This window comes from Hipposideros armiger, unplaced genomic scaffold (assembly GCF_001890085.2).
Source record: "Hipposideros armiger isolate ML-2016 unplaced genomic scaffold, ASM189008v1 scaffold_370, whole genome shotgun sequence".
NCBI classification, from domain to species: Eukaryota; Metazoa; Chordata; class Mammalia; order Chiroptera; family Hipposideridae; genus Hipposideros; species Hipposideros armiger.
In genome coordinates, this window is record NW_017731720.1 from 375,480 (window position 1) to 392,789 (window position 17,310).

General features: G+C 39.1%; 1 protein-coding gene across 1 annotated transcript; it reads left to right on the plus strand.

Annotated features, from left to right (window-relative positions):
- Positions 1 to 10,147: 10,147 nt before the first annotated feature.
- On the plus strand, positions 10,148 to 16,605 carry COXFA4 (cytochrome c oxidase associated subunit FA4). The gene is made up of 4 exons (XM_019662189.1): positions 10,148 to 10,308; positions 11,548 to 11,636; positions 12,340 to 12,400; positions 16,500 to 16,605. Exons 1-4 carry the CDS (start codon positions 10,267 to 10,269, stop codon positions 16,554 to 16,556), a joined length of 249 nt encoding a protein of 82 aa, XP_019517734.1. The 5' UTR covers positions 10,148 to 10,266; the 3' UTR covers positions 16,557 to 16,605.
- The last annotated feature ends 705 nt before the right edge of the window (positions 16,606 to 17,310 follow it).

Below are 17,310 nucleotides of genomic sequence, written 5' to 3' on the forward strand. Positions count from 1 at the left end.
ACAATACAAAAAATTTAAATGCACAAGAATATCACAAAAATAAATTTTCATCTTATCTTTGTGCCCTAGCCAGTCAGTGATCTCTCTAAGATATAACAAGATTAATTTTTTTTAAGGTGGTTGGCTTAGGACTAAGTTTTAATAATAGCTTCATTGAGATACAATTTGCATACCATAAAATTCACTTTTTTGTGGTGTAAAATTCAGTGGTTCTTAGCATATTCAAAAGTTGTTCAACCATCACCACTGTCTAATTCTAGAACATTTACATCACTCCAGAAAAAAACCCATACCCACTCGCAGTTACCCCTCGTTTCCCCTATTCCTGAACCTGGCAATCACTAATATACTTTCTGTTTCTATGGATTTTCCTATTCTAGATAGTTTATATAAATGGAATAAAAAAATGTGTGGTCTTGTGTGTCTGGTTTCTTGTACGTAGCATAGATTTTCATGGTTCACCCACACTGTAATATAGCTTGTTTTTTTGTTTTTGTTTGTTTTTTCCCTTAAGATTTTATTGAGGAATCAGGGAAGGGGAACAGACAAGTTGCTGTCCTTTGTTCTTCAGTCTAGTTGTGGAGGATGTCACTTCACTGGCCCATGTTGGTATTGTGATCATTGCACTCTTCCCAGGTGAGGCAGTCACTCACCGGCTATTGGACGGCCTCTCATGGCGGCTCACAGCAGCTCACGAAAACTCACGCCTGCTGCCAGCCAGCCCCACTGCAGCCTACACCATCGCGGGCGACTCATGGCAGCCCAGCTCCAGGTTGAGCTGTTGTTCACCATCTTAGCTGTAGAGGACGTAGCATCACTGGCACTCCTATGGGGTCGAACTGGGGCACTGCTGCTTAGAGCTGGTGTCCCAAGCCAACTCCTAACCAAAGTGCCACTTGGCCGGCCCAGTATAGCTTGTTTTTAAATTAACATGATCCTGTGAAATGTGATCAGCATTTGCTCTGCTTGGAGAAAAGACAAAAGTGAGAGGTGAGTGCTTCAATATTTGCTATAATGTCTGTTTAATTAGACAGATCTCTTAGACAAGCTGAGGTATTTAATCATCTGTCAGTGCAGATGAATGGCAGTTTTAGGGGCTGAGTTTTACAACGAGCAAGTCCCAGGAAAGCAAAGCATATGGGCAGCGACAGCATCAGTGGAGCAACATCAGAAGGTTTACAATGTTACATGTGTTACATGTTAGACAGACAAATAAAGTTAGTGACAGGAGATTTCATGTCATGAATTCTCAAAAGGTGGAAAAGCTTCAAACAAATGCATAAATGATACCTTCTGTTCTTTGTAATCCATCAGATCTTTAAGTGACAAAACATAAACAAGCTCCCTAACTTTGTTCTAAATCTATATAAAACTCAGTTTAAAAAAAATTTATTGGAAAATATAACAGAGAAAAGTGAAAAATAAATAAATGTATAGATCAAAGGATCATCAAGAAGCAAATGCCCTTATAGACACCATTCATGCCAAGACCAAACAAGCCTCTCTCAAGTCCCTTCAATGAATTCTTCCTGCTGCCTGTAAGGATAGTCATTGTCCTGAGTATAACAATGTTTCAAAATCATATATAAATGGGATCATACAGTATGTATTTTTTTAAAGTTTTTATTGGGGAATTGGGGGAGGAGAACAGCGTTGGGGAATCGGGGAAGGGGAACAGACAAATTGCTGTCCTTTTGTTCTTCAGTCTAGTTGTGGAGGACGTTGCTTCACTGGCCCATGTTGGTATTATCATTGCGCTCTTCCCAGGTGAGGTGAATCAGTCACCAGCCATTGGGCAGCCACTCACAGTGGCTCACAGTAGCTCATGCCAGCTGCTGGCCGCTCACACTGGCTGTCGGCCACTCAAAGTAGCTTATGGCAGCCCACTGCCACCCCACTGCAGCTTATGCCATCACCGGCGACTCCCGGCAGCCCAGCTCCAGGTTGAGCTGTTGTTCACCATCTTAGCTGTAGAGGGCACAGCATCACTGGCCCTCATGTGGGATCTGAACCTGGGCCTTGCTTCTCAGAGCTGGTGTCCCAAGCCAGCTCTTAACCAATGAGAACTCGGCCGGCCCTATATTGTATTGTTTTGTTTCTGGTTTGTTTGACTAATATTTCTTGTAAGGATCATCTATGTTGTTGTGTGTAGTTGTAGCTCATTTGTATTATGGAAACACACACTTAAATGTACCACGATTTTTTCATTTACCCTTAATAAATATTTTGTCTCTTTCCAGTTCAAGACTATTATAAATGATTCTATATATATTCTTGTTCATGTCTCTTTGTGTACATAAGTACACATTGTCTGGATTTACATCTCCAAATGAAATTACTGGATCATATAGTATTCAAATATTCAGCTTTAGTAGAAGAAGTCAAATAGATTTTCAAAGTGTAGTGTCCATTTATACGCTCATCAGCAACGTATTTAGGTGTTATTGGTTTTTTTAAAGATTTTTTTGGGTTTTTTAAAAGATTTTATTGGGAAATTGGGGGAGGGAATAGCGTTGGGGAATTGGGGAAGGGGAACAGACAAGTTGCTGTCCTTTTGTCCTTTAGTCTTGTTGTGGAGGACGTTGCTTCACTGGCCCATGTTGGTATTATCATTGCACTCTTCCCGGCTGAGGCAGATTGATCGCCGGCCATTGGACAGCTGCTCATGGCAGCTCAGCCAGCTGTCGGCCACTCACGGTAGCTTTACAGCAGCCCACTGCAGCCCCACTGCAGCCTACGCCAGTGACTCATGGCAGCCCAGCTCCAGCTGTTGCTCACCAACTTAGCTGTAGAGGGCGCAGCGTCACTGGCCCATGTGGAATCCGAACTGGTGACCCTGCTGCTCAGAGCTGGCGCTCCCAAGCCAACTCTTAACCAACGAGCCACTCAGCTGGCCCAGGTGTTGTTTTCTTTTTCTTCTACATGGTACTTGAAAAGACTCTTCAATTGTTAGTTTGATATTTTACTTCTGATTCTGAACTCTCATCAGAGCTACCTTTAATGTCTATATTTCTAGCAATTGTCTCTTCAAGGCAACCTAGGCTTTTTCTATCAGGTACTTCAAAATTCTTCTAGCCTCTACCCATTACCCAATTCCAAAGACATTTCCCCATTTTAGGTATTTGTTACAGGAACAGCTCACTTCTGATACCAAAATCTGTGTTAGTTTTCAAGGACTGCCATAAAAAATTACTACAAATTGGGTGGCTCAACACAACAGGGATTTATTTTCTCACAGTTCTGGAAGTCAGATCTGAAATCAAGGTGTCGCAGGGCACACTTCCTCCAAAGGCTCTAGGAAAGAATCTTTCCCTGCCTCTTCTAGTTCCTCGAGCCTCCTGGTGTCCCTGGGCTTTTGGTAGCATAAGTCCAATCTCTGCCTCCATCTTCACATGGCCTTCTTCTTTGCGTGTTTCTGTGTCTGTGGGTCCCCTCTTCTTATAAAAATCTTAGTCATTGGATTTAGGCCCACCCTAATCCAGTAAGGTATTATCTTAAGCAATTACATCTGCAGCAATCTTATTTCCAAATAAATTCACATTCTGAGGTTCCAGGGGTTCATGAATTTTCAGTGGACACTATTCAACCCACTATACTCTTCAATGTCTTTAAACACAAAAACATTGTCTGCAATGCCTGAGTAATCTAGTCTGCCATTGAAAACAAAAGTCTGTGAACAGTTTTAAAAGTAATTTTAATTCATAATATTTTACTAGGGCCCCACATGGTGGGGGATCTGATATTTCTTTGATAAAACTGGGGTAATTAGCTGGTTGAGATTAAATAAAGCATGAATGGACTGTTCTTGTCAAGTTTTATTATGAGGTGAAAGCAAGTATTCACCACATAATCTTGCTTTGTAATGCAAATTGGGAAGATTTCTTTTTCAGTGTTAAGGGACAAATTTAATACCATAGGAATTATCTATACCTTGAAGATTCGATAACTGTTATGGACTGAATGTTGGTGTCCCACAGAAATTCATACCTTAAAGCCCTAACCTCCAGTGCTATAGCATTTAGATAAGGGGCCTTTGGTAGGTAATTAGATTTAAATGAGGTTGTAAAAGTGGAGCCCCTATCATGGGTTTAGTGTCCTTATAAGTACAAATGAAGAGAGAACAGAGCTCTCTCTCTTCCATATGTGAGAACACAGCAAGAAGGCTCCATCTACAATCCAGGAAGAGAGTTTTCACCAGGAACCAAATCTGAGGGCACCTTGACCTTGGCCTGGTGAATGCTTTTGTATTCATACCTGTTATTAAAACATCAAAAGTAGTTTGCTTTCTGTTGACTAGTAGCACACTTTGACAATCTTACCTCAGGGATATATCAACTCTGCCATTCTCCTGCAGGGTCTTTGATCATCTCTAAATTCCATAGAAAATCATAATGGCCAACTACATGGGTGGCACCATGTTGACTGGACCTAGTAAGAAAGAAGTCATAACCACAATTAACTCCAGGCTGAGTCGAAGGCCCCCATCTATGCACTTCTCCCTTCCTTCCTCCCGTTTACCCCGATTGACCTGCCTTCAGATGTTTCGATGCATGGATCTCTTGGGTGTGTTTGTGTGTTGCATAGAGAATCCTTTGTTCAATTATAGCTATTCGACTTCTAGCTTCAAGGGGAAAGATCAAGGGGGACCTCTCATGCTGCCATGTTTCTGACGTCACTCCATGAATTCATATTTTTGATCTTGGTATAGACAGTCATATATCAGTGCCTATTGTAGCACTTATCATAAAGATTTGTAACTATACCCCCAGCCCCGCTAGACTACAAAGTGTTAAAGAAAGATGATGGTGTGTTGTTCTTATCCTAAGCACTCAGTATGATGAACAATATATAGTAGGCACTTAATATATGTTTAATGAATGAATACATTAATAAACAAATGACTGAATAGGTGGATTCATAGAAAAGATAGAAATGGCAGAGAGACAACTGGCAACAGGAGAGTAATAGAACATAGTTATTCCAAAAAAGCTATAACCTGACAGTCTAAGTGTATGGTATGATTTCTAAAAAAGGAAATACAGTTTTCCTGAAATATTATTTAACCAGAAGTTTCCAGTGAAAAGAAGTAGCACTTATTTGAAATTGATAAGAGTTTCTTTACTTTTTAGTAGTCATTGAATTTTGCACACAAACTGCTTCAGGTATTTAATTTAAATTGATGACAATATGTGAATCTTTGAGATTTATAATAGTGGAAGTAAACTTCCACAGATCAAACTATGTTTTCATTTTTCTAATAGAAATTTCATAATTAAATACAGTTTATGCTAAGTAACCATAATACTGGTGGAAGAACATATTTATTTTTAGATTAAGGATAGCTGCAGAATCTTTATTAACAAGTGAAGGTATAATTTATGTTTGTATGATCAGAAAAACAACTCCAGTTGTCAATTTATCTGCTAGAAAAATAATTAAATGCCTAAATGCAAACAGAGTAAAAAGTATAAGATTCTGCCTTCAATTTGCATTACTATAATTGTACTTCATGGCTCACTTATCAAATTATTCCTCTCCAAAGAAGCTATTTCTTCACTGTCACACATTAATAACAACATATAATCACGATGCCTTCCAGAATTTTCTAGGCTTGAATCTTCAGAGAAACTATGGAAGAGAAATAATTTTGGGGGGAGCTATTGATATGCTGTCTAGATTTTTTGGAGCTATTCACTGTACAACTTACATTTCATTTGGGAAACCAACGTTTACTCTTATACTTTCTTTTTGTATTTTAAAATTGTTCACAAAATTAAATCAAATGAAGTAAGAAGAAATCCAGAAGGCATACATCTCAGAGTGGGGGGGGGGGTAAGAAAACAGCTCCAATTCATGTATTAAGATAGTATGTGCTGTAGTTATTTTATCGTATGTTTAGATACAAAACATTTTGTGAGTCTTCACTGCTTACAGGATAAAGTCCCAAATCTAAACTTTTCGGAAATCTGGGTTAGCCGTCTCCATTTCATTTCCTATAACCCCACCCTATGCAACCTAAGCTCACATCACACACTGACCTCATCTCAGTTCCTACATGTTATGCACTTATACTATGAGCTTTAATTTATTCTTCCTTATTCAGGCTATTCCATCTGTATGAAATGCAAATCTCCCTTGTTTTTGGTCTGATCGTTCACAAAGATCATAATCTTCATTAAATTTTTCACAGGCCCCACTGTCTTATTTCTTTCAGCATTATCAGTACATTTGTATCTCTATTGCCCAAATCAAGACATATGGCTAAGCTTGATATAAATAGGCAGATAAAAATATAATCTTTGCCCAGTAAGGACATTAAATGTTTGTGAACAAAAAGATAATCTACCCATCTGCCCTTCTGAATACTACCATTCAGATCTTTCTCCTTGCATCTTTCAAAATATATGTACCTTCCTCACCAAGGGAGATAACCTAAAACTACTATCATCGTTGCCGGCTCAAAGCCCAGGATCTCTGAGTGATGCTGTAGCCTCTATGTTTGTTCTGGGTAGGTCTCCTCTGGTCTGGAGGTCTATGAAGTAACAAAGTCAAGTGATTTGCCTCACCATGTGCAAAATACAATGGTGGAAAAGGGACTAGATAACCACCATGAACAATCCTATTCAGAAAGAATGAAAGGCCACACCTAGTCCTGAAATCTCACAAGGCAGAAATTGTTGCTGACTAACAAACGGTGTGGAGTATTCCTGGAATAGGCCCTGATTTTGCTATTTGGGGATTAGTGCTAGTGCACTATTTTCTGTGGCTCCTGCCTCACCCTCTGGGAAGTTTTGCCTTAGATTCATCCACTAAAGAGGACATTATAGAATAGACAGACCCTCCTTGGAAGATGAGCACATCTTTCAGCCTGCTTCTCATCTCCAGAAGCCTGGACCGGGGAGTCTACGTGTCATTTCACATCTCACACAGAGTCTCTTTATTCCAAGGCTGATGTTTCTTTTAGGATTGCTCAGTCTACTTCTATTTGATTTCAGTCAACTCCATCCATCAAAGGCCATACTCACAAGTCTTTTTAGAGATACACCCCTTTATTTCTCTAGATTTAATTTCAGTCACCTTGATCCAATCAGGCTTTAGTGAGAGAGCTACACCCTTATCTATTTGTCTGGGCTTTCAAATTGTTCAGTTAAAAGGATTTACTGAGACTCCTTAACTTACTAAGATGTTTCATTAAAGGTGATGGCTACATTCTTGAATGGGTCCTTATCTTGAGGTTTCAATTGACTTTTTTGGCCAAACACTTTCCATTTTTGTCTTATACAACTGGAGATGAGAATCAGTCCCTTTTTCCAACTATGCAACTCTCTTAATTTCTAGATGCTCTATTCCCTGTCATTACAGCTTGCAAACTCACGATTATTTTCTGAGTCCATTTCTTTTTTATAACACCTTATCAACTGTTGCCAATAGTAACTGACACATGCTGCTAACATACCCTTTGCCTGGCATTTCACTGAAAGCTAGGAGTTCATCAGGGACATTAAGTGTCTTTCAATTAATTGAGAACTGTTTCACCAAATGTTCCTGCACCACATAAGCACATACTGCCATCCTTCTACCTTCTGGTAACAGTTACCTTGTCACCTGTTGCTGGGACTTGAATCAAGTGCTACCTATTTTAAGATTTTTATTATGATAACATGCTACCACACATTTAAATGCCAAATGCTTTATTAGTCAGAGTAGGTTAGGTTATGCTGCAGTATAACCTAACCACACTGCTCTCAAATCTGGTGACTTGCAACAATAAAGATCTATTTCTTATTCTCAGCATGTCTACTGAAGGTCAGCAATGTATCTACTCCAGGCAGTTCCCACCTTGACAGCCAAGCCTTTGTCAAACACTGATGATCTTGTGGCAGAGAGAAAAGAGAGAATATGACACATGTTGGCTCTTAATGCTTCTGCTTGTGCATGACATATGCTCCTTTTCACATCCCATTTGCTAATACGTATAAGGAAGTCATCTTCATATTAATGAGGCAAATAAGTAATATCCCCTTCCAGGGAAAGGCAGCAGATATTTGTATACAATATAATCTACTACAATATCAGTCCTACTTCTAAAGCTAAAATTTGTTTCTTACAATATGCATCTTCTACTATGGCCTCATTTTCTACATTGTCATTTGTACTCTTCCAATCTCTGCTTAAAATATACGTTATGGACTCTTTCCCCTAACTTTAATGTGCAAAATTTATAGACTTTCCATGTCTACTCTCAGTAAAGTAACCTTCTTTCCTCCACTCCATGCCCTTCTCTCTTTCATTATCCTATTTTATTGGTTTATCACTGTCTAAAGTTATCTTGTTTATAGTTCGTTTTTTCCAATCAGCATGTAAGCTCCTTTAGGGTAGAACAAATTTCTTATTCACTGCTGTCTCCCTGTTAGAGCAGTGCCTGGTGCAGAGTAGGTACTTAATAAAGGTTTACTGAATAAATGAAAAAGGCACCAATCTTCCCAAACTTCGTATCATCTTAATAATCACCATTTATCTTTTTTTCCTATCTCGCTGGCCATATCTCCTCTTCCAAGCATTGCATGTTGGAATTCCTCAGCTCCATGTCCTTTGTCTCTCTTGTCACTCTACCTCCTCTCCCTAAATAATGTCCTTCAGTCATGTGGCTTCATTTCCCATCAATAAACTAAGTCCTAAATGTATTCTTCTAGTCTAGATCACTCTTCTGCCCTACAGAAATCCAGTTGGATTTTACATAGTCATCCATCATTCTGTTGTTTCTTCTCTCAACATCCACACAGCTGGTCAAAATTGAACCTCTGAAGAAATTACGCCAGACTCCTTCCTTTCCTTACTTCCCCATATTCAACCTGTCACCAAGTCCTGTTGGTGCTACTTCCTAAATATCTCTGGAATCTTTTCTTCATCATCACATTCCCCACACTCGTGCAAACTACCATTATCTCACACATGGGCTATTGTAAAGGCACATTAACCAGTGCCTCCCCTTTCATGCGTCTCTCTCCAATCCATGCTTCATAGACAAAGCAATCATTTAAAACCACACTATCTTGTTTTGCTTAACTGCCTAGAATGCTCTCAGCATAAAACCCATGATGTATAAGTGGCCCTTGGCCCAGATCTGATCCTCACCTCACTCCCTCTCTTCCAGTTCCAACCACACCGGACCTGTCAGCTCCTCAATAGGTCTCTCCAGCTTCAGACCACATATATCACCTACAGCTGCATCCTCCGTTTTCACTTGGTTAAGGGCTGTGACTCCTTCAGGTCTAACAATCCTATTTTGGGGGAGCCTTTTTTTTTTTTTAACACTCTTCCCAGTCCCAATTACTTGTGTATCATTTGATTAATGCTTTAAACAACGTATGAGGTTGGAGAGGTTTAGGGTTATACCCAGTGGCCCCTAAAATCTGACCCATGGGCGACTTTAGGGTTAAAAAAAACCAAACGAGATAAATGAAAATTGCACTGGGGTATTGGAAAAGAGTATGTGTAGGGACACTACCTTGAACACACTTTAAGAATGCAATGTAGGGCCGAGGGAGAGGGGGTACTGGCAATGTCGCAAATGTCTTCTTGGCATTGAACTTTCAGTTGGGGGCCAGGGCCTTAGCGACATAATAAGCGACAGTCTTAAGTAGGACAGGAAGCAGCTGCAGTCTTCTTAAACCGCAGCCGCTGACCTTAGCGGCGAGAGACTCGACCTGCCCTGCAGCCGCCCCGCGCTCCACAGCTCCAGGCGCAGCTCAGCTCCCACAGCGGCCTCCAGGGGCGGCCGGCGCGCGCCCGGCACGCGCGCCCCCAGCGGCTCCTCGCGCCAGCCCGGCTCCCGGGCGCTTAGCAAGAGGACCCCGCTCGCAGAGCTCGCGGCCCATTCGTCCGCCCGCCTCCAACTTTCAGTGCGTGGCCTTCTGAGAAAGTGCCTGTCTAGTCAATAGAAGTGTTCTGGTTTCGACGCAAAAAAAAAAAAAAAAGTTACCTGTCGGGAATATACGTTGCACAGGAATAAGAATGCTTTGATTTGGAGCGGATTGCTGAAGGTCTGGCGCAGACGCGCGAGGCACTGGCTAAAGCAGGCGCTGCTACGGACAGTCGCATCCGGGCCCTCCTGCCGCAGGCTACCCTCCGAGCCAGGGGTCCTTCAGGTAGGAGGTCCTGGGTGACTTTGGACGTCCGCTCCACCTCCGTGCAGACACTAGCTAGTCCGGGGCGTCTCGGTTTTGTTTTGCTGTGCTTCCGGACCCCGAGACCACTGCCGCAATCATGCTGCGCCAAATCCTCGGTCAGGCCAAGAAGCACCCGAGCGTAAGTTCTTGACCCCTTTCCCAGGGTCTTCACTGGTCCGTCGTGTGTCGGATTGCGGCTGCCTCAATCCCCTGGGAGCTTCCTCCTTCACAGCCACTTGTCGTTCGTTCCTTGAGGCTGGCCCTGGCCTCGCTTTGTCCTAATTGCTGGCTGACCTAGGCCCTTGAGCTCTGACCTACACCGTGCAGGTTGGAGTTTGGGCTGGCCGGCCGAAGGTGAGGGATACATACATTCGAGGGCGATGAGCCTGTGAGTGTTGGAACGCTGTGTTGGCTGCGCCCGCTCGCAGGTGCGCTGTGTGGGTTCCCAACCAGCAAAGGTCAGGTTCCCCATTTGTTGTGCTGTCTGTTCAGGATCTTGTACTCGCTGCATTGTACCACCAGGCCTTGTGGCAAATATGAGGGTCTGTGGCCCGGGAATCTTCAGCTTGTCTTGGCGTCTTAACATTTTTGGGGAGTTGGAAAGCATTGAGTCTAATCGCAGTTGTTTTGTGATGTCTCATTTCCCCCCAGCACATCAACGTGCTGTGGTCCTAAACCTCAATCCCCTAGACATTAATTTTATCTTGTATCCGATTGTCTACGCATTAAACGTTAGTAGCAGTATGTTTTCAGAGATTATGCCTAAAACCGATATTTGTAATAGGTGCGTTTCTCTTTCATTCAGATTATTTCAAAAAGTTTGTTTTTCATGACGTATGTATACAACCGATTTATATTAAATTAACTAATTTATATTAAATTATATTAATTATTTATATATATAATATATATATTATATATATATTATATATAAATTAATATATATTAAATTATATTAAATTAACTAATTATATTAAGTTAACTAATTTATATTAAATTAACTAATTTGCCAGGAGCTTATTTTTCAAGCCGCAAGATAAAGGAAGCCGGGAAATTTAATGGGAACGATTCATAAATATTAGAAAGGTTAAGGAAACTTGATATATTTCTTGGAAATTCTTAAATTTGAGTGTAACTTTTTTTCCGTATTAAGCCAGAATCATCTTCACATCCTTTGGAAGTTCCGTTTCTTGCTTTTGAACACAGGCATAAGAAATGTTACCACAACGTAAGCGCTACCTTTTAAAAATGTAAAGGCAGAATCGAAAAATAGTTTGAAACTTGGAAATCAGTGTGTAAAAACTACAGTAACCTTTCTGTTATCAGTAACTAGGAATTTGTAGATGACTATTCTTGTCTGTTTTGTGTTTGCTTCTAGTTGATCCCCCTCTTTGTGTTTATTGGAGCTGGAGGTACTGGAGCAGCACTGTATGTTATGCGCCTGGCATTGTTCAATCCAGATGTTTGGTAAGTACTTAAAAACGTTTAAAATTTCAATAGTTTATCAAGCTGGCATAGGAGCCATAGTCTTCCTGGGGAGATAATATCAAGTAATAGAAAGAACCTGAATTTTGTACTCATACAGTAAATTCAGATCCCAGTTCTGTTATTTACTTTTCCTGGTTCATGAAATCATCTAAATTTCTCTGAGCCTCATTTTCTCATCAGTGGAGTAGAACTCCTAATACCTATCTTGTAATGTTATAAAAATTGATAGAATAGCAACTGTTTTTATAAAATACTTAATCAGGGCTGCTGGTACACGTAAATTTTTCCCTGCTTTTCCACAATAGGGAATCTTTTTTTTTTTTTTAAGTTAGAAAACAACAAGCAAGGAATAAAGATTGATTCATTATTATTCTATGCACTTTTCGATATATCATTTTATTGATGAAATGGACACTTTAATAACAGCTAAGTATAAATTTTCCTGGGACAGGGATAGGGACAAGGCCGACTACCCCAAGAGGCTCTGCGTTCTACCTTTTTTTTAATTGATTACATGGGATTGCTTGTTTTAGATCTTATCTGTTTCACCTTTATAATGAAAACACCGTACTTCACCTAATAGAAAATGAGATTGATCTATTCAAAATTTTAGCCTTTAGGAAGTACAAAACTGTTTTAAATTGTGTTTTATTACTGTAACAATTACTATGTTTTATTTTAGTTGGGATAGAAAGAATAACCCAGAACCCTGGAACAAACTGGGTCCCAATGAGCAATACAAGGTAAGTTACAAAATTGTTTTAAAATTGCTGTAAAAATGTGGTTTACTAAATTTTGTAATGGAGTAGGTTTTTTAAATTGGGTGTACGGGTTAAATTCCATTATAATGTACTTTGAAGAGCTGCTAAATCATTCTGTGAAATTAAAATGGCATAGTTTTCTAATATTTTTTTCTAAGGACTTTATTCAGACTTTCAACTCTCTGGATGTGACATTAAGGTAATGTCCCAGTTTTACTGACTTGATGAATATAAAGGGAGAGATAGTATAGCTATTGCTTACCATTTTTATAGATCTTAGATAGTCTAGTGCAGTGGTTTGCAAAATTCAGTGTACATAGGTTATCAACTGGATAGGTTGTTAAAACAGGTTTTACAACTACAGCCCCCAAAGATTCTGATTTAACTGGGTTTGTTCTGGAGACAGAATTTGTACTCCTAGCAAGATGTCAGGTGATACTGGTACCGCTGATCCCTGGAACCTACTTGAGTAGCACTAATTTAGTGAATGATTTAATTGGCTGTTCTTTCTTGGTAAGGTTGAAACATTTCGTGTGAAGATTAGGAAGAAATGAAAATCAGTTGGAACTTAAATTTTACCATGAACCCTCTAGATAAACTTTTTAACATCTTTCCTGAAGAGGGGTTTGTGGAACTACTCTTTCAAAGAATGATTTCCTGGACTGAAATTATTTATTTATTTTATTGAGATATAATTGACATATAATGTGTAAGTTTGAGGTATACAGCCTGTTGGTTTGATACATTTGTATGTTTCTATCTAGTATGTTACTACAGTAGCAGTAGCTAGCACCTTTATCACGTTACATAATTATCATGTTTTTGTGTTGAGAACAATGAAGATCTAGTCTCTTAGAAACTTTAAAGTTTGTAATACAGTATTGTTGACTATGTTCACTATGTTGTGCATTCAATCCCCAGAACTTTTTTATCTTTTAGTTATAAGTTTGTACCCTAAACATCTCTCCAATTCCCCCACCCCTCGGTAACCAATATTCTACTCTTTGTTTTTACAAGTTTCTACAAGTGATATTTATACAGTATTTTGTCTTTCTCTGACTTATCTCACTTAGTATAATACCTTGTCACAAAGTTTAGACCATTTATTGATTCCCCAAACATATTTCTTATGTGTAAGAATTCTGCGTACCAAAGGCTAACCCTTGTAATTAAAAAACAAAAACAGGGCAGCTTTATTAGAGCATAATTTACCTACCGTACAATTTGTCTATTGAAAGTGTATAATTCACCCATACACTTTCCACTATACCAGGCTGCTTTATTGAAAGAGAGAAGCAGTTTCTTAAACACTTTCAAGAAGCGACACCCTGACCAGTGAGTGTCCAGAACTCCTTAGTAGATACACCTCCGTGATTGAGATGGACTCTACCATTCGTGATAATAGCAACGTTTAAGATAACTACCACCTTTTGCTGATTCCAAGCTTTCCATTCAACCTTCAGATTGTAATTTGCCTTTCAAATCTCTAAACATATCTCCCTACAAGAAACAAATGAAAATATGCCGGCGAACCTGAAATGAGCCATCTGATCTATGTAAAATTTTGTCTCAAAAAAAGCAGACGTGACTTAGTTTTCTCCCTTAAAAGTTTATTTAAATAAAGTCCATTGTAGAGAAAATGGTTCCACATCCATTAAACTTGAAAAAAGAAAACCAAAAAAACAGGCCTTGGTCCTTCCACCACTGAGTCTCTGGGCATGTGTAGTTCAAAAAGCTCCCCAGGTGATTCTGAAGCCCGTTCCTAATGCTCTGCAACACGGTGACAGGTGCAAGTATGAAGCCATATGAATTGGAAATAGAATGTTGCTGCAACAGAAACCTAATCTGTGTGGCATAGATTGGGCTGTGCGGAGCTATGACACTGATATTAGACTGGAACAATGAATCATAATGGCAAGTATTCGCTAAAGTGTCACCTGCTGTAACTTGGAAGGTTAAACCATATGCGTGAAGAGCCGTTAAGGAAAAAGATTTTGAAAAACAGGATGTTAATAGACTACTGGCTGTATTTGCCAAGAGATGAGCTTGTAGAAGAATTGGTTGATTTGCAAGCAGAAATAAGAGGGAACCAAGTCCAGAGCCTAGAGCTTAGAGTGAATGAAGCCTACTATTGCTCTAAACCCAGTGAGGCAAACTAGATGATTTTATCATTCACTACTCCTCTGGCCCACTGACATCAGGTTTGGCGACGTGACTTGCTCTCAGGCAAATTATAAATGAGAGGAAGTGATATCTGTAACTTCTGAACCAGTGTGTGGCCCCCTCCATTGTTCTTTGCCATCTGTCACAAGACCAAAATTGACAGTTAAGGATTACTCATTTAGGATTGGACTGGAACAGAGAACATGGAGCAGTGAGTGTATAAGTGGTACATAGAGTGAGCGAAAAGGAAACCTTTGTCGTAATCCACTAAGATTTCGAGGTTATTTGTTGCCGCTTTACAATCTAGCAAAAGCTAACTAATACAAACAAGAGAGGGGCCAAAAATAGGATTTAAGCATCAAAGGCTCTGCAATACTTCTCACCTGGATAAAATGCCCTAAACTAAGATCAGAATATATGCCTTGCCAACTGTTCAGAGACCTTCAGAGTAGCCACCATTAAATTGAGAAAAAGAATGGGGACATGGAAGCTGAAAAATAAAGCAGATTTAAAAGTTACTTAAACAGAGAATTTTGATACTGGCACATGGAACCAAATCGAAGCCAGTAGAAGCCTGCTTAGTTTTGAGAAAATTGGCGAAGATACTGTGACCTTTCCGCGCTGCATGGGTGTGGGGGTTGATCCTGCTGCTTATTCAGTGTTTGGCAACTTGATCTTCAGTTGCCTCGTATAAAATAAGAATGAGTAAGGTTGTGATAATTAACTAAGATAAAGCATTCTGCCCATAGTGCGAGCCCAACAGATGTTTATTTTCTTTTTAACGTATAATCTGCAGTTTTTAGATATTCTTTCTAATATTTTGTTAGCAGGAGTGTAGTTTTTTTTTTTTTTTAAAGTCTTATTAGGTTTAATTGCTTCGTAAGAGAATAGTGTCAGAACGCAGAATACCGCTTTATGGCTTATTTATACTTTTTTGTGAAAGTCTGTATGTATCTCTTTAAAACCTGGGAATTTTTCTTTTTTAAAGTCAGATAAATAAGAATTTTTCCAGTTAGAAATAAAACAAAGGGTTTGAAAAAAAAATCGATACAGATTTATGAGCTTTTGGCACAAAAATGAGTAAACCCAAGATTATAGCCTTATTTGGGCTTGTGTACAAATCCTCATGTTTTCTTAGTAGAAACTTTAGAGCACTGGACAACGTAAATAATTTAAAGTTATTGAGAGAGGCAGGTTCTTTTTACACAATCATAATAAGATTTCTAAAATTAATCTTAATTGAATATAGGGAAATGTTTGGAAATTACAAAATTTCCAAATATACAGTATTTAAATACAGTATTATTTAAAAGCAAAAATACAATACTATTTAAAAGTTCTTGTACCAGAGGTGATAAGGTATCAGTTCTATAGTGATGCAGTCTAGGTTAGGAAAGTAATAAAAAGCCATCAAGGCAAGCCAATTTGTATCTAAAAAGTTATGTAAACCACACAAGAAAGCAATGTCCTTATATTACTAGCCTAACCTCGTTGCTGTAAATGTCTCCTACTTACCTTGTAGCACTTTGCTAACCAAAGTAGGGATGATGGTTCTTGGTATTGCTCTATTCTGTTGGAGCTTCATCTGCTGGAGATTCACTTAGTGGAGGTGGAAGTAAAAACTTAAGAATTGGAAGTATGTATCAGAAAGAATTCTTAATTACTCATTTTGAAACAGAAGAATTTTTCGTAGGTTCTAACAGATAATACTAACATTGCTCTTCTTACAAAACCATTATTAAATGACTGGAATTTTAGTGTCTTTCTTTGAATGACTTTTACATTGTTAAATTTTCTTAATAAAAAATTCATGTCTGTAATTTTTGCTGTACAAAGCTGAATAAAAATAATCCTAAAACTTCTGTACCACCTGTGTATATTTGATAGACTATCTAAATTATCTTTTTTCTTTTCCAAGTTCTACTCAGTGAATGTAGATTACAGCAAACTGAAGAAAGAAGGTCCAGACTTCTAAATGAAATGTTTCTATAAAGCTGCTTAGAATGAAGGTCTTCCAGAAGCCATCCGCANTTGTAGAATTTGAAAATAAGACTAAGTTCAATGAAACACTCATTTTGTGTATAGGCCATAACATCAGTACAGCACAGTTGACAACCGGAACTGGAAATTACACAAAAGCAGATCAGAGGGGGCGTTCAAGTGTCCTTGGCATTGGCAGCGTGGAAACCTCTGGGTTTCTGCTCCTGGCTGATGCTGAAGCATATGCGGTTGTTAACAGTTGTTTTTACCATGGTTTTCTCTTTGCTGGAGATTGTCAAGGTTACCAGTCGCTGAGCACTGGCCTGGGTCTCAGTTCATCACAACTAACCATAGAGCTAGTGGCCAATAAGAGATTTCTAAAATTTCTTCTTTCAAAGGCCAGGAAGTACATTAGTAGCAATTTTAAGGTAGGGAAAATGTGCGAGTTCTCTTATTCACCATGGGCTATGGAGTTGGAATTCGATCGGAGGAAATGCTGATGTTCCTATTGACATTCCGTGTTACACGGCTCAGACCTGTTAGCCGAGCCGCAATTGATCCAAAGAGCAGAACATTTCAATGGTGGCTAATCAGGAATGAACCAGATCTCGTATATCAAGTTTTCCCATAGATGTGTCTGTAAGTCATTACATCATAGAAACTTGAGGAATTGGAGACAATTTTGGATTTTAATATATAAACATTTTGTTTAAAAGGTAGTAAGAGCACATTTTACATGTCAGGAATTG

Coding starts and splice junctions, on each gene's coding strand:
- COXFA4 (XM_019662189.1), top strand. CDS start 10,267: ATGCTGCGCCAAATCCTCGGTCAGGCCAAGAAGCACCCGAGC. Junction 11,637..12,339: donor TTGTTCAATCCAGATGTTTG/GTAAGTACTTAA, acceptor GTTTTATTTTAG/TTGGGATAGAAAGAATAACC. Junction 12,401..16,499: donor GTCCCAATGAGCAATACAAG/GTAAGTTACAAA, acceptor TTCTTTTCCAAG/TTCTACTCAGTGAATGTAGA.